The sequence below is a fragment of the Rutilus rutilus genome, assembly GCF_951802725.1.
Source record: "Rutilus rutilus genome assembly, chromosome: 9".
Lineage (NCBI taxonomy): Eukaryota > Metazoa > Chordata > Actinopteri > Cypriniformes > Leuciscidae > Rutilus > Rutilus rutilus.
The window spans coordinates 35841097-35859140 of NC_140223.1; the positions used below are offsets into that span (position 1 = coordinate 35841097).

At 36.4% G+C, this 18044-nt stretch overlaps 3 protein-coding genes across 6 annotated transcripts in view; 1 reads left to right on the plus strand and 2 right to left on the minus strand.

The window, feature by feature from the left end:
- Positions 1 to 13104, minus strand: part of wdr62 (WD repeat domain 62) — a 36685-nt gene extending 23581 nt beyond the window's left edge. For both annotated transcript variants that reach the window (XM_084420015.1, XM_084420014.1), the window contains exons 1-8: positions 12692 to 13104; positions 12404 to 12495; positions 10266 to 10328; positions 10119 to 10176; positions 8040 to 8210; positions 5838 to 5975; positions 5113 to 5295; positions 3611 to 3771 (exon numbers count right to left, since the gene is read on the minus strand). In XM_084420015.1, the coding sequence (XP_084276141.1) occupies positions 3611 to 3771; positions 5113 to 5295; positions 5838 to 5975; positions 8040 to 8210; positions 10119 to 10176; positions 10266 to 10328; positions 12404 to 12495; positions 12692 to 12838 (1013 nt within the window). In that variant the 5' untranslated portion in view covers positions 12839 to 13104. The remainder of the gene's footprint in view (positions 1 to 3610; positions 3772 to 5112; positions 5296 to 5837; positions 5976 to 8039; positions 8211 to 10118; positions 10177 to 10265; positions 10329 to 12403; positions 12496 to 12691) is intronic.
- Positions 13105 to 14557: 1453 nt separating this feature from the next.
- On the plus strand, positions 14558 to 15248 carry mrap (melanocortin 2 receptor accessory protein). The gene is made up of 3 exons (XM_084419463.1): positions 14558 to 14716; positions 14790 to 14886; positions 15058 to 15248. The coding sequence occupies exons 1-3, from the start codon at positions 14608 to 14610 to the stop codon at positions 15116 to 15118; spliced, it is 267 nt and encodes an 88-aa protein (XP_084275589.1). The 5' UTR covers positions 14558 to 14607; the 3' UTR covers positions 15119 to 15248.
- A 1275-nt stretch (positions 15249 to 16523) lies between these two features.
- The window catches only part of urb1 (URB1 ribosome biogenesis homolog), a 55165-nt gene continuing 53644 nt past the window's right edge, over positions 16524 to 18044 (minus strand). For all 3 annotated transcript variants that reach the window (XM_084418120.1, XM_084418121.1, XM_084418119.1), the window contains exon 41: positions 16524 to 16805. In XM_084418120.1, the coding sequence (XP_084274246.1) occupies positions 16645 to 16805 (161 nt within the window). In that variant the 3' untranslated portion in view covers positions 16524 to 16644. The remainder of the gene's footprint in view (positions 16806 to 18044) is intronic.

An 18044-nucleotide genomic window follows, 5' to 3' on the forward strand; every position in this document is an offset into this window, starting at 1 on the left:
GTCAATATCATTGACACAGTATTATAGTTTGTTATTATTATTATTATTAATATTTTTCAATATTTTATTTTTTTTACACCATTAAAGTTGTTAATATTTCGAATTTGGTTTTATTTTTATATATTCTATTTTCATATTAATTCTAGTTAAAGTTTTAATAATTTTGTTTGTGCCATTTTATTAGCTTTCTTATAAATGTCTATAGTTTAAGTTTTAGTTTATTTAGTTTAGTTATTTTAGCACTAGCTAAAGTTTTTATATATTTTAAGTTAATGTTTAATTCAATGAATGCAAAGTAATCAACATTAAACTTGGAACAGTTGTGAAGTTAAAGCTATAGGTCTGAATTCTAAGTATCGTATTTTCTGGAACACAAGTTGTGTTCTTCATCATCTGAAGCGTGCCGTGCAGTGATTTATAATGCAAAGTTAAGGTACGCCAAATACGCCATTTTGCGCGTTACTTTTTAACATCGATTTTAGCATACGAGTGACGTACAAAGAATAAAAGTTTTAGTATAAATGGTAGCGAACACAGAAACATTTGGATTTGTGAAGAATGAGAGGTAAGTGAGATCATAAATCTGGATTAAGTCATATGCTGGCTTTCTACTCTGTGTTGCAAGCTTTGAACAATATTCCACTGGACTACACGTGAAGTCTTGTTTCTCCTCCCACATCCTCACTCACTCGCTCACACACACAGCCTTTTTAAGCAGGAGATTTATTTTATTTAACTTTTTTTTTTCTCCTTCCGTTTAAAGTAGAAAAACTGTAGATCAGATATAGTTTTACTTAAACTCAATTACAGAAACCATTAATCATCTTGGTTTTTCACTCAAAAACTGCTAGATGGAGTGAAACAAAAACACAGTGGTCTCATGACACGTCTGTCAAAGCTGCACTAATTTTAACATGCGACTGCATCTAACATCATGACACTTAAATGGCATTGGCATGCAAACATACATTGTTTTGTTAAATTGCAAGAAAAGGAAACCAATGCGTTTTTAACCAATTGACTGAAAAGTTTAAAGGGGTCATATGATGCTATTTTAAAAGCTCATTATTTTGTTTATTGGGTGTACTAGAATAGGTTATAATCCTTTAAGGTTAAAAAACACATTCTTTACATACTGTACATTATTGCAGCTCCTCTATTCCCAGTCTGCCTGAAAACAAGCTGCCCCAGTGCGCTGTGATTGGCCAACTGCCCCAGTGCGCTGTGATTGGTCAAACACCTCAAGCTTGTGTGGGAAATGTAACGCCCCATACCATAGTCACAGTTAATAATGTTATCTGTATTCAAGCATCGGTTTAAAGACGAGTCAGATTCTACAAATGTGAATGATCAAGCAGGAAAACGTTAAAAAGCATCATATAACTAGGGCTGGTCCGAATACCATTTTTTGAGCTTCGAAGCTTCGGTAGTAATGAACATCGAATATTCGAAGCTTCGGAGAGAGGGGGCTGAACATATTCTTCTCTCTAATAAAGGCAGGAATCTCTATGTGTCTGTCTGTTTGCATTTCGATTATTTCGAGAACCGTTCATCCAATCGACTTTACAAGGGAGTGCAGAGTCGCATTTGGTGCAATATAGATGGACACGCGAGACGCGACACGTTCAGAATTAATAAACTTAAACTACAGAACAGCGCGAGCGGGAAGCGGCGCACCTCACGCGGGCAGGGCTTATATGCTCCGAGAACGGACACTGCACTAGTGATATTAAACGCATCTTTCCCATGAACAACACTGAGTAAATACACTCGCACGTAACACACACACACAGGTCTGTTAACTTAAGCAATACTTTTAATAAGGTAGTCTAATATTGTTCTGACTAACAAATTACTGACACAGTAAAGGGTGGATTTAAATAAAGAGAAACGAAATTTAAATAAAGAAAAAACGAAATTTAAATAAAGAAAAACGAAATTAAGTTAAATTAAAAACGAATTAATTTCGATTGATAATAACAGGTAAAAAGGCTAATACATCCTTGTTTCTATTATTCTATTTTCCACAATGTCAAAGCAATGCAGCTTAACCCAAAATACAAGCTCAGGCATGCACTTCTGTCCACACTAGGGATGTCAACGATTAATCGACGATCGATTAATTGTCGATAATACATTTAATCGATAGAACTTATCGATCATCGATTAAGCAGGTCTTCATGCGTGTGCGAGGCGCGCTGCTCAACCGCGAAACATGTAAAGCGAGCGCGCCGGAGTTATGTTTGGGACCATTTTACACCTTCCTCATCATGTAAGTTTGCGTGTGCATTCGCAGCCTTTTGTTTTGTTCAAATGTAAGTTGTAATACTGTTTATTTTGTGTATGCCTATCTATATCTGATTTATCTCATATTGGATGCATTTGGTTAAGAACTCTAGTAAAGCGTCAGCTTCACCACGCGCAGCTCAAACGGCAGTGCACGACTAATAATGATTATTGGGACTGTAATATTACATAAGATTATAAAGAGAACAATATTGTAATAAAACATTGTGAATTATTTGGGTTTAGTTGCCGTGTCGCGTTGCTCCAGGAGGAGCGCGTCCACAACATGAGCAGTTCTGAATGAATGGCACGTAACTTAGTTCAAGTTCACTTGTGCATGAATTTGCGTCATTTTGTGCAGATATAATTTGTAATATTATGTTTATTTTAAATATATCTGATTAATCTCATATAGGATGCGTTTCTTTTAAATAAATAACGTGCTAGCAAAGTGCTCCAGTTTAACGGTAGCAGATTCATTCAGCGCGTGCAGTTATTCCAGGAAGAGCGCGTCCACAACAGTCACACATTCTAGCGCATATGAGGCGGCGTTGGGGACGCGTTGTATTAGTAGTTATATTTGATTATTAAATAATTAATTTAATTATCAATCACATCGAAACATTTTACAATCCTACTAGCCCTTTATTTATATTTAAAACCATTCTAATTGATTTGGTGAGGAACATTAGCATTTGCAGACCCTGTCATGCTGTTGGCCATATGCCACTGCAGTTGATGCATATCGCAGTATTAAGGCTAACGATTAATCGATTAATTGATCGTTAATTTAAACGACGATCGATCATGGGAATTTGTGAAAATTGACATCCCTAGTCCACACACACACTCCGCTGTTCTCACGCACTTCTGTCCACACACACTCCGCTGTTCTGCGCTCTAGCCAGAGAATACTCCCGTTGCAGGAACACTTTAGTAGGCCAAGCAGCAGCAAATATATTTATTAAGTATAACGAGGTTGGGTTCCTTCAACTGTCCATCCTATTTAAAATGGCTATAGGCTATATAAGATAATTGTAAAAAAAAAAAAAAAAAAAATTATATTTTGAGTATTGTATTTCGTCAGATTTTATAGTGTTGAATATATTCAAGCGCGAATGAGAGCCTCGAAACGAGGGGGATGGCAGGTGTGCAAAAAAAAACAAAACAAAAAACACGAATATTCGAATGTCAAATTTTCAAATCGAATACCAACCCACCGAACGAATATTCGGGTCCAGCCCTACATATAACCACTTTAAATCAACAAACGTATGTCGGTTTTAGCTCTATTCCAGCCCAGGCGGGTCTGAAAGTCTCTTACCCAGGCTGTGTGCCCTGAGACACATCGACTCCCAAGCAGTGTGGTCGGTGCAGAGTGGTGATGTAGCGCAGGTCCTGAGGGCTGAACACACGCACCGTCCCGTCAGCACAACCGCAGAAAACAAACGTCTCGCTCACCGACAAGCACTGTGCTGACGTCGTCTACAGAAGCAACACAAAGACACATGACAGCATACTTTATACATAAAGCCTGTCCTATTTGTCTCTGAGACATGTTGAGTAATAAATATTTTGTAGGGGGCTTAGGCTTATATATATATATATATAAGGCTTACTGCCTTATTTAGGATGTGTGCAAATTTACTTTTTACAACATTACTACAAATTACAAGAAATTTTAGATTCAGATTTGTTATTTTTGGCATTCTGCTGGTACTCCAAAAAAACAACAAAAAAAAACCCCTGTTGGTGCTCCAGGAAGGGGAACAAAACGCAAACAATTGTAGGATTTTCCTATCGCACTGAAGAGATAAAATTCCACATCCAGGCACTCACACAGATTATCACCTATGCTTAGATGTGGAATTTTATCCCTTCAATGCGATGGGAAAAACCTACAATGATCAACTGAAATTCACTGTGTACTAAAATGTACTGGCATTACATAAATATTTAAAATGACTGATATAGAGCAATTTAAATAGGCATGAATATATTTAGCTGATTTAAGTCAGAGTATGAAAAATAGATTTAAAAAAATTAAGTTTAAAGGGCTATTGGGAATGGACTGCTGAAAAGGTGTTAGATAATGTAGATATCCAAAATATGTGGGGTCAAAATGTAGGGCTGGACATAAAAAAAATTCACAGTTCCATTAGATTCGATTTGCGATTCAATTTGATATCAGTTCATTTGGAGAAACATATCAGGTGCAATATATGTAAAAAATGTCCTCAAGGATAAAATTCTCAACTAAAGCTGTAAACTATACAGGAAACCCTTGTCAGTTGGTACATTACTATAATATTAAAGTTTACAATTACCAACTGATTTGAATAGAAACATTAAGTTGTACATAAGAGCGTTATTATAATAAGTTTATAATAAATTACTTTTTAATGACAATTGGTGTCATAAAAACTATTGACTTGGCTGTCATTACATTTTTTTTATATAATATTTGAATAAAGGGTGAAGTTTTGGTCACTACTGTACATTTATATACAAGTTAGTCACCTTCTGATGTTCATTCATGTCTATTTCGTGCAGTCACATTAAAGAGTGCCAAAACGGTATTTATCATTTGAATTTCATAATAAAACGGGCAGAATTTGACAGCTGACACTTTGTTATATCTCAAAAGTAACAAAGCTTATTGCCATTTCTTGGATGGGTGGCGAAATATGACTAAAATTTAAGTGAAGTTTTGATTTGAGAATCCAAATCAGATTAAAATCAAGAAATTGATTGTGTCAACCCGGCCCTACGAAAGGGTTTTGAATGGATCACAGCAATGAAATGAAGGCACAGTGCGTGACTTGCCTTGAGATCAACCCATGAATCCAGCTGTCGGTTGCTGTTGAACTGGCACAGCAGACCCGTGTGTGTGATGCAGTAGGTGCTGCTGGCCATAGAGCCGCGGCCACACGCCAAACCACAGAACTGACTGTTCTGGTGCTCCCCGAGCAGCCCTGAGCGACCAATCAGAGGCACTGTGCTGTTCACCTGCAGGACACAACCAGGACAACAGGTGACAATCGCCACCAATGACATGAAGAAAACGTGAGCGTATGTTTTGTGCTCCATTTGGTTAGAAAACAAAAACCCCAGGCACAGAAGGATGTGGGCAAACAAAGGAAACTGCACTAAACTCTTCGATTCATATCAGCACACTTGAAGTTCTAATGTTGTGAATTATCATGGCACCAAAATAAAACTGCAGATGCTATTCACATTAAGAGAAAATGCCAGTATTTCCGTTGCACGAAGTGTAAACCAGTGGCAGATGCTATTTGCACCTCAGTGTATTGCAGCACATTATAAAACAGCATGCAAAAATAAAACATATTCTGTGTATATGCTTATATTTATTAAAATCTTAAATGGATGCTGCCATTTTGGGTATTACTTGTCCCTGTCCCTCTACAACTACATCTCAAGATCCATAACATTTTAAAAAAATTATTAAAATTATTCTAAATATTAATACACATTTTCGGCGACTGGATTTTCAGTGCATCTGTGGACTGTAGCAACATGTGTCTCACCCGTCTTTCCTTTGAGGCGTCAAGGTACCAGAACTTAACATGCCTGTTCCCCGCCGTCACAAAGTAGCTGTTGTCCTCCGAGAACGATACAGCAAGCACACGGCTGGACACCTTATTGGATGCGATAACAGTCCCCTTCTACATGCAAGGAGAAGATTTAAAAGCATTATTTATATGTTCTTGTAAACCAGACTCACAAGCTGCGTCCCGATTGGCAGTTCGCTATGCAGGGAACCTGGTATAAAGATGCGTTTTGGTTGATCGGAACAAAAGTGGATGACGCTAAATACAGGTGTAAAACTTTGAGCTTGTCCACTTTCCACCACTTCCAGGGGTAGTCAAAGACATTATGGGAAGCGCACTAGCCAGACGGGATTTAAACTTAGTCAGAGGGAGACCCAAGTTTGGATCGAAGATTATAATCGTACCAAGCGCAATGTTCTCTCACCATTTCTGATTTCTAACACACACTCACAGTGTTCTGCGTGATCTTGCATCTGTCAGATCAGAAACTAAAGCTGCTGCTCTCTGTGTGTTTTCCCATCGTCTCCTGCGTGTTCATATGTAAATTGTGCAAGCTTGTTTTGTCCATTAGATCAAAAAACACATTTACTACCCATAGAACCTCCCGTCAAAGAAATCAGGACAGAAGTGGTTGAAAGTGGAAAAAAGTGAAACACCATTAAAACACCAGGTGTAAACGGGAACGTGTCTCTCGTCTACTTGTGATCCGATCAACCAAAATGCATTTTAATACCAGGTGTACACAGGGCCTCAGAGGGGAAAACATTAACAAATTTGCTATTTCCATTAAACTATGATAAAGCATGTAATCTCTGCAAACAGACTTGCAAGAACACTATTTTCAAGCCCATGTTGAAATTAAAGTTGTCAAGAATACTAATACACTGCCTATAAACACACTATTGTCTGTGTAATAGGGCTGAACGATATTCTGTTTTAACATCGACATCGCGATGTGCGCATGAGCGATAGTCACATTGCCGGAACATGCAATGTGAAGGGCAGTAGCACCCACGGTGTATTAAGAGAACGGTAGCACACAGTAAACAAAAAACGGTGCCGCTGCTCACCGCTCACAGCCAACATTCACTGGCAATCCTATAGCTAAAAAAGAAAGTCAAAATCAGCTATTTGGGACTATTGCGGCTACAAAAAGGAAAATGTTGACCAAAATGAGGTACTTTGCCTGGAGTGTTATAAAGTTGTGGATGGTTGTCTTTTAAAAAAAAAAGTATTTTGTCTTATTTTTCGTGTTCGCGACCGCTCTGAAAGCGGCACTAAAAAGACTGCTTTAAAACTTTCACAGACACCTCAAACAGAAAGCACAAAGCCTTTCTTTAAAGCGAATTTCGTTTTGTATTAATTGTATCTTAATTTTAATCAGTGTTTCATTATCCAATTTCCTGGATTTAATAAATAAAAAGTAAATATAGCAGACAATAGATAATCACGACACGGAGGCGCCGGCGCGTGAACTGGAGCTTAAGCTATCATCCATGAACCGAAACTCAGCGTATAAGGTAGCCTACTCGCCTCACACACCTAAAAAAAAAAAAAAAAAAAAAAAAAAAAAAAAATTATATATATATATATATATATATATATATATATATATATATATATATATATATATATATATATATATATATATATATATATATATATATAGCTACAGAAATCTCTACTTTTAAACAGAACCATTCAAAACAAAATAAACCGATGTAATCCGTATGAAATGTGCATTTCTGTCCGGCGCGTTCACTACTGCGAAGATCGCGAGTCAGTATCGTCAAGATTTTTACTTATTTTGAGGAATTATAGCCTAATGAACAAACGGTTAAGAGCACCGCCACGTTGGATTGCGTAGAACGTTCACCGAATTCTGACAGAAATATGTTCTAATTTTGGAATAAAATATTAAGTGACCTTTTTGTCACTTGTAATGAAGCTTGCTTATTAGTGAAATTATTAATATCATGGAATGGTAATTATTGACTTTAGCCTGGATTGATGGCTCGCAATATATATATCGTTGGGAAAAAATAATACTAATCGCAACGTAATTTTTTTCCAATATCGTGCAGCCCTACTGTGTAATCTTAAACTCTGAGTCCAATATCACTTTTCTGGGGTTAAACAACTATTCATAGCATCCCGGCAGACGTCTGTCAAACCCACCTTCCACTCCCAGACGCTGACGGTCCTGTCGTGCTGGTATCCCACAGACACTATATAGCTCCCGTTGGGGGAGAACGACACACACGCCACCCCGTACTTGTGGCACTGGACCTCTGCCACCTGTGCCCGCTCTGCCACGTCCCACACACGCACACAGGGCATGTGCCCGCTCTGCCCAGCAACAGGGAACAGATGAAGAGGAGTAAAAATAATGCATGAAATCATAATAATTGTGTGGTTCCCCACATCCAGATTTGTCTACCCTACTATACAGAGTGCACCAGTCAGGTTACGAGAGTAAAAAAAGCCTATTTATTTTCTCTATAGGGGAACTTCTTTTGAATGCTAACTACAGACTTTTTAAGACAGACCTACTGTGGGCTAAGAGGTTGTTCTTTGTTGAAGCCATCAGTTCACATTATAAGCGTTTAACAGCGGCATCTATGATGAAAAACTACACTACCCATGATTCTGCAAAAATCTCCACCAATCAGAGAAACAAAACAAGCAAAACACTAAAGGAACTCTTTAGCCCCGCCCATCCCCCAAATGACACACCATACACTATGTACTTGTACTATTTACAAAACATCTAGTGTATGAATTTTATATGGTTATTTTGACACTATTTACACTACAAAACAGCCCAGAATAGTGCATAAGTACGGAAAATAGGACACACCTTCAATCTCACTACGCTATCAAACTGCTTAAATGTTTTATATATTAATTTTGCAATAAAATGAATAAATTGATTCTACACGCATGTATTTAAAACAATAGCTTTATATTTGTTTCGAGTTTTTATTATGTCATTCGCAATGCTTCATGGGATTGTAGTTCTTTTTCTTTTTCTTCCTTAAAAAGGTGAAGTACAGTCCTGTACCTTTGTACCGTTATCCGATTTTGTTCGGTTCATGGTTATTACTAATTAACAAAAACTTTTTAAAATCCCTAGGTGAAAAATTTAAACGCATCCAGAACCAGCAGCGCTGAAAAAGTAGATGTGCACTCTATTGTGGCCAATAATGAGATTTAATGTGAATATTAAAAGTCCCTTTCAGGGAAAGTCTGTTCACTCAGCACCCAGCTATTCCAGGCATCCAAGACAAAGTCCTGTCTACTTGAATGGGGGAATCCTGAAATCTCAAAAACTGCTTGCTGAACAGCAACAAAATCTGACATCAACTGTCCCATAAATATTTCTGAGCGTAAAAAAAACCCCTTATATTTCATAAGCACGCGTCTCAGAACACTGAATGTTTTTATGGCAACAGGAGCTTCTAACAGCAGCTGCAGTGACGCCATGATGACTTTCTATATATAAAGTCTTTGCTATATTAAAAACATTAATTTAGGCTAATGTAGGATATTTTATTCGTACACACTGCAGAAATAGTATGACAGTATGCTATTTTTGATTCGATTTTTATGTACTAGTTTTCAACACGGTCAGATAGTGAGAAAAAGCATGAGTGGAAAAAGCAGCCACTGATAAATAATCATGTGTCAGAGAATGTAGGACAACATGTGCCTTTCAAGAGTTTAAATGGTGACTAATCCTCCTCTAAACGCAGCTGCAGGGATATGAATCTTGTGACTCCGCTCAAACTTAAACCGCTGAAGAAATAGTTCACGCAAAACAGAGAAATCTGCATCACCGCCACTCCAAACCCATCTGAGGCTATTCTTTCTGTGAAAAATATCTAAAGAATCTTCCAGTGGCTTTTTTCTCTCAATTTTTTTTCTTTGAGTGAACTATTCTTTTAATCATCTGCCAACTCCCCAATGCAATACCCAGCATTATTAGTCAGAGGGCTAAAAAAGCAAACTGCATTTGTGCTCTGCTGTCGCTACAGCGATTCTCTGTTGGGTTTCCAAGTTGGGACAGACACTGGGCCTCGCTATGACGACCGGGGAGCAGGAATGTGTCGGAGCGCACGGAGAAGCCCAGACGTAAGCCCTCCTCTACCGCATATACAGAAGATAACCGTACGAATCAGTGAGAGACTGCCTCTAAGGGCATTCGAGCACAGTCGTCATTCTTCTGGCCCTCATTAAACATCTCAGAACACTTACCTCACCAGTGACCAAATATTTTCCATTCTGCGAGAAAGCCAAGGCACTGAAGGTTTTCCTAAGTAACAAACACGTGATTCGGATTTAATTCAGATTCAATGTACAACACTACGCTACTGAAGTAAAGACAAAAAGCGTGTTGTTTACCTGGATGTATTAAATATGTGAGTCTGCTTGTTTTTCTTTGGGCTCAGGATGACAATAACACAACTGAAACACACATCATATCTGCATTAGTTCACAGATGAAAGTTATAATTCACAGTTTGTTTGCATTAACTACTGTTCAAAAGTTTGGAGTAAGTACAATTTTTTTTAATGTCCTTGAAAAAAGTTTATTCTACTCAAGGCTGCATTTACTTGATTAAAATAAAAAAAATTTAATGTCCTTGAAAAAAGTCTATTCTACTCAAGGCTGCATTTACTTGATTAAAATACAGTAAAAACAGTAATACTGTGAAATTATTAATATGCAAGTAAAGTATCATTCAATTTATTTCTGTGATGGCAAAGCTAGATTTTGATAACTCACTTGATAACTCAGAAATCGTTCTAATATGTTGATTTGGTGCTCAGTTCAGTGTTTTCAACATTATTAATTATTAAAAATGTTGTGGAAACTGAGGCATTTTTTTCAGGAATAGAAAGTTCAAAAAACAGCATTTATTTGATCTTTTGTATCATTATAAAATGTCTTTACTATCATCTTTGATCAATTTAATGTGTCCACGCTGAATAAACGTATTCTTTTCTTTTACAGTAGTTTGTCTTTGCACTAGTTTGAAGCTTCTCTCTCGTTTCCACAGGTGTCCAAGCAGAATAACCACAAGTTGTGTGAAAGTTTAAAGATCACCTAAGATCAAAAATGTTAATTCACTCATGTTGTTCCAAACCTGTATAGTCTAACTATTCTTGCACTTTTTAAAGAAAGGCTGCAGGCTTTTCCTTTAAATGAAAGTGAATGGGGACTGGAGCTGTTAAGCTCCAAACGTAGAGAAAAAAAAAAGGACAATAAAAGTCCTCCACACAACTCTATATTTCAAGTCTTCGGACATCATAAGAAAACTTTATGCAACAAACTAAATGTAAAGGTTTAGTTCACCCAAAAATGAAATTTATCGCATAATTTACTCACTCTCAAGCCATTCTAGGTGTATATGACTTTCTTCTTCCAGCCAAACACAATCAGAGTTATATGAAATAATACCCTGGCTCTTCCAAGCTTTATAATGGGAGTGAATAGCAATTGATATTTTGAAGCCCAAAAAAGTACATCATCATTAAAGTGCTCCATACTGCTCCAGGGGGTTAATAAAAGCCTTCTGAAGTGAAGTGATGCATTTTTGTACGAAAAATATCCATATTTCTAACTTTATAAACCTGAATCACTGGCTTCCGGTCTCGAGTCTAGTTCTGGCTGAAGAATGAAGTCCGACATTATTAATTGGGAAGCGCAGAAGATCACCAGTCACAAATTAGAAGTCTAAGACGATCCGAGGAGCTTGAGTTTGTTGCCCAACCCTATTAGTTTGAACCGCAAGAGGCGTCTACTCTCACCTAAGCTTCCGCTACATCGGGTCAGAGGTCACTCTTCCACCGGAACGAGACGTTACCTGAAGCAGGCTTAAAGTTATTTAAAATATGGATAGTTTACTTACAAAAACGCATCGCTTTGCTTCAGAAGGCCTTTATTAACCCCCCTGGAGCCGTATGGATTCCTTTTATGATGGATGCTGTGCTATTTTGGGCTTGAAGATCTTTTAATATTCACTCCCATTATGAAGCTTGGAAGAGCCAGGATATTTTTTAATATAACTCCGACTGTGTTTGGCTGAAAGAAGAAAGCAATATACACCTAGGATGACTTGAGTGCGAGTAAATGATTGGATAATTTTCATTTTTGGGTGAACTTATAAGTTAGGAAACAGACGCAAGTTGACTCACGTAGCCCCAAACACCACTGACTCTCCCATGACTCAAGAACTATCACTGATGGCACCATATTTGATATGATATTTGACAGAGCACAGCGAATTTCGGTTTGTTGCCAACTTCTGAAGTCTTCAGAAGAGTAACACAACTCTTTGGGCACTTTGGGCCTGTCAGTTTTGAGATTGACAGCTCCAGTCATAATTCACTTCCATTATAAGGAAAAACAGCAGTCAGAACATTTTTCAAAGATTAACTTTTTGTTTAACAAAAAAATACTTCGTTTTTGAGTGACTTAAGCCTTTTAAGTGTGGACTTGGACACAGAAAACACGTATAGAGACAGTCGTAACTTTACCCTGCAGGATAAGCCACTAAACCCGTGTTGTGGTCGCAGGTTAAAGCACTGCTGCTGGAGGCACTGATGCCCAGGACCTTCTCCAGGACGACCTGCAATCACAACACAACTTCATGAAGCACTTCACACATCTAACCATCTCATGCACGTCAACATTTAACGCAATGCAATAAACAGGCTGTGTGCAACGTGCACACAAACAATAACAAACGTCATGAAGACGAATGTAAAAACAGGAAGAGTCGATGAGTTTTCTGGCCTGTGAATCATGAGTGGTGTTGTTCATACCCGGTTATGAATGTCTCGTCTGTTGCTCTGTCGGGTTTTTCTCTTCGTGTTCGCTGGGATTGAAACGCTGTTATTGACTTTCCTTGCTCGAGAGGTCAAGCAACTTGCGTTTAGACTCGCTCCGAACACCATTGCTCCATCCGCCATAGTGCAACTCTCTTCTTTAAAACGGGTCAATTAATAATCCACACTCTGAAGTCACATATTCGTTTGCAATTAAAACGCGTTAAATGCTGTCCATTGGTCAGACACGCGAACGCTCGGATGTTTTAGACTCGGTCTAATACTGATTGTGGATCAAAAGTTTTAGTTTATAAAGTTCGATGAAATGACTTCTATTTGATTTTCGGCTGAAAACGAAACTTCGACAATGTACAAACAGCTGTAGGCAATGAAGTCCATGTAATGTGATCTGAGACTGGCCGTTTCAAACATACACCTTGTTCTGTGATTGGATGAATCCCGCACGGGAGGCGGGATCATTCGTGTAGCTCACTCACTATTGGTCGATTCATGTATATGGGTTTGCCCCAGACGTCTTAACTTATTATCATCACTGCGAAAGTTGTGATCATAAATCCATCACACATCATTTTTGAACACATGATCATTAATCATAAACATAATGAAAGCAAGAATCATTTACAGTTTTTCAAAATGACATAGATGGGTTTAAACATTAGGATAGACACTACATTACGTTCTTGAAATGTAACACCATTATGTTTGATGTTTTTTTATTTTGTAAACAGGACACAAATAATTTATGTAAAATATTTTTGGGGGGATGCTAGCTATATTTTGGCTCACTGATTCTTTAGACTTAAAGCTCTCGCTAGAAGTCCTTTTTCACTTTATTTTTGCAATACATTTTAGTTATTAGCAGCAAAAAAAAAAAAGTGTTTATTCTTACGAAATAACACAAATAAAAATATTATTTTTATTATTATTATTATAAAAACAGTATAATTAATAACAATACTTATATGAATTATTGTTATTTAATAAATCATCATCAATAATAATCAATATAATAGTAATAATTATTATTAGCTGGTGTAATTATTTAACAAATAATAATAATAATAATAATAATTATAGCTTTATTATTGATAATCAAACTAATGATAATAATGTAATTTATTAAATTCATAATAATAAATAATACTTTTGATTGAATTATTCATTAATTCTTATAATTACAATTATTACTAATTATAATAATTAGTTACTGTTCTTTATTTAATAAATAATAATCAATTATAATAATAAATAATCATCATCATCATAATTATTATTATTAATTCTGCTGTAATTATTATTTAACTTATCTTATCTATCTTATTGTTATAATTTTGTATCAATAATTTAATTAATAACAATTAACAAAAATAATAGTACTATTATTATTATTATTTATTACAGTAATAACAACAATAATATTCTTTATTTATTTATTCATTCAGAGAAATTCATCTGAATAAGAAATGTTCAAGTTTAAATTAGAAATATCCTATATTCACAAATATATATAATTATAAAGAATCTATTAGTATAAACAATAATTATAATAATTATAATTATTTAATAAATAATTATCAACAACAATAATTGTAATAGTAATAATCTTAATTGTTATTATTGTCATTTAACAAATAAATCATTATTAATAATCATTATACACAAATTTAATTAATAATAATAGTTATTATTATTTATTCCTTCATTGATTTTATTTTTTAACTGAAGAGAAACTCACCTGTATAATAAATGTAGAAAATCTAGTCTAATATAGAAACATAGTAAAAGGGGGTGTGGCTTGTGATTCTCCTGGGTGGGATCAAGGGTTTAAAATCACTCAGGCTTTTGGTGGCGTTTCACATTCACACACAACAACATCACCGAACCGAAAGACAATGAAGAATTCCACTAAGCCGGAGTCTGAATACGTGTTGGACTACGAGTACTACTACGACTACGTGGACCCAGTCTTTGTGAACGCCACTGCACTGAAGTACAACAGATGTGAGCTGCTTTAACCTTCTCTTCTTGATCACAGTTCAGCTGATGTGACGTCTAACTGTCTTCCTCTCTCTAGATTCAGTTGTGCTAATATTCTGGATCGTTCTAGCTGCATTTATCGGCTGCTTCTTCTTGATTTTGTCACTTATCTCACACACAGGGCAACTACCAAGGTAAGAATGAAAAAGCTAATTTCACTGTATAAACATGTTTATTTATCACACTGTGGTCATTTTAGATATGTTCATTTCTATGATAAAAAACCTTCTAGATAGTCTTTAAAGCTTAACAAAAGACCAACACATATGTGAAGGGAATATTACTATATTTGTATTTGTTTATAGGGGTCCTCGTGTCAAAAAATCAGGTTTGCCATTAATGAAAGGCTATGGATCTCCTCAGTAAAGATACAAATAAGAAGCAACTTCACGAAGACACTAAAGCCATGATGAGATCTGATTCTGAACACGAGTGAAAACAGACACTGGAGAAAAATCACTGCCTTACGAACTGACATTAAACCATGATATCCTGATCAATGTGTCTGTATCTCATATCTCTCTCTATATATATATATCAGATGTACATAATATTTCTGAAATTTAACACTTATTACACACAGTATTTACTAAAAAGTAACTACAAATATATGAAAAAAGTATATATTAACATGTGATCATGTCAATAGATGACTGACAGTTTTGCCATTTCAGCTGATAATCTCAAAACCATGGAAGCTCGTTTCCGTCACAGAAAATAAAAAAGGTGATTGCGACTTTTTATCCAAAAATTCAGACTTTTGTTCTCGTAATTGATATGATCTCGCCATTCAGAGAAATAAAGTCGCAATTCTGAAAAATAAAAATTCATAATTGCGAGATATAAACTCGCCATTCTGAGAAATAAAGTCAGAAATGTGAGATTTAAACTTGAAATTGCAAGAAAAGGTCAAAATTGTGATATAAACTTGAAATTGTGAGAAATATAGTTGCTATTTTAAGAAATAAAGTCGCAATTCTGAGATATAAAGTCAGAAATGTGAAATATAAACTTAAAATTGCAAGAAAAGGTCAGAATTGTGAGATATAAACTTGAAATTGTGAGAAATATAGTTGCTATTTTAAGAAATAAAGCCGAAATTCTGAGATATAAAGTCAGAAATGCGAGATATAAACTTAAAATTGCCAGAAAAGGTCAGAATTGTGAGGAATATAGTTGCTATTTTGAGAAATAGTCGCAATTCTGAGATATAAAGTCAGAAATGCGAGATATAAAATCTCAACGGCCAGAAAAAAAGTCCGAATTGTGAGATATAAACTAGCCATACTGAGAAATAGTCACAATTGCAATTTATAAAGTCTGAATAGTGAAATGCATATTTCTCAGAATGACAAGTTAAGTCAGAAATGCGAGATATAAACTTGCGATTGTGAGAAAATGTCAGAATTGTGAGATATAAACTCGCAATAGCAAATTATTAAGTCAAAATTGTACATTTTCAGAATTTGACTTTATAAACCCTTAGTTTGTATCTCATGATTCTGAGAAAAACTATGAATTGTGGCTTTTCTTGCAATTGCGAGTTCATTTCACACAGTTCTGAGAACTATGCGAGTTCTGAGTACCTTTTATACTGTGTTTATTTATTTATTGGTGGCAGAAACGAGCTTCCATACAAAAAAAACAGTCAAATATTGGGTGTTTTTTTTTTTTTGGCCGTACCAAAAAAAAAAGTCTATCAATGCTAAACTATAAAAAATGTGCAATGTAAATGCAATCATACTGAAATCATTAATAGGCACTCAAAAAAACCAACACAAACACAAAAGGCCTGTTCATCTTTTTTATTTTAAAATTATAAAATTACAAAAAGATCCACTTAACATCTTGATCTATTACCATTTTGCGTGATAATCTGAAGCCGCAGCACGTCAGGGGTCGAGCGCAGACAGGATCTCTTCACACATGAGCAGCGAGTGAGACGTGGGCGTCCTGTTGCGCATCAGTCTGGCGTGGGTCAGCAGGAGGTCAGGTGACCGAGCGCCACTCCACAGCTCATAGATGTACAGAGACAGCAGTTTCAGACCGCTTTCTGACAACAAAACAAACAAACAATATTTCAGTGGAGAAACATATGCCACAGTGATTATAGACCGTTTCAACAAATGCATGTTTCCCATTCATCATCTTAACAGGGTTTTCAAAAAACATTCTTCAATAAAGAGCTATAAACCAAACTATCCAGCCATCAGAGGAATAGCAAATGTTCCCATCTTTGCTCTGAAGAGGGAAAAAAGTATCTAAAATTGGGTGGGAAGAGTGTGCCTATAATATCATTACAGTGAGTGAATGAAACTCATCACTTGAAGAACTGCATGTGACAGAAACAACTGTACGATACAAAACTATTGACATAGTAATTGATTACGAATATCTACACTACTGTTCAAAAGTTTTGGATCGGTGAGATTTTTAATGTTTTTAAAAGAAGTCTCTTCTGCTCACCAAGGCTGCATTTAATTTGATTAAAACTACAAACAAAAACAGTAATATTGTGAAATATGATTACAATTTAAAGCTGCAGTCCGCAGTTTTTCCTCTTTGTCGCCATCTCTGTTCGAAATCTGCAATTGCAGCTATTCGCGGAATTTTATGTGGGTTGTGCCTCGGCACGCCGGCACAGTGCGGATGAATCCAATGTTTTGAGGAGAATGTGTGGCTGTCAGTCGGTGTGGATACTGTCATTCGCAATCACAGATTCTACTTTTTGGAAGTATGACCAACATTAGAATTTTCACTGGAAAATTTTATCTGAACAAGTAAAATCCACTTTTGTTCTGACCAACTAAGACATCACTGACCTCACATCCTGTTTTCGGTTCGTTTAGATATCTTTGGTCCACGTTGCGTTCACATTTCAGTCGAGGCACACCAAGGGCCCTATTTTAAGGATCTAAGCCAGGGGTGGGGAACGTTGGTCCTGGAGGGCCACTGTCCTGCACAGTTTAGTTCCAACCCTAATCAAACACAAGCTAATCAATGTCTTCAGGATCACTAAAGCTACAATCAGGCGAGTTTTTTTCAGGGTTGGAGCTAAACTCTGCAGGACAGTGACCCTCCTGGACCAACGTTCCCCATCCCTGATCTAAGATCATGGTCTAAAGCGCACAGCTCACTCAGGGCATGTCCAAATCCACTTTTGCTAGTTTAACGACGGGAAAATTGGTCGGTGCTCCCGGCGCATGGTCTAAAAGGGTTGTCCCTATTCTCTTAATGAGTAATGGGTGTGTTTTGGGCGTAACGTGCAATAAACCAATCAGAGTCTCATCTC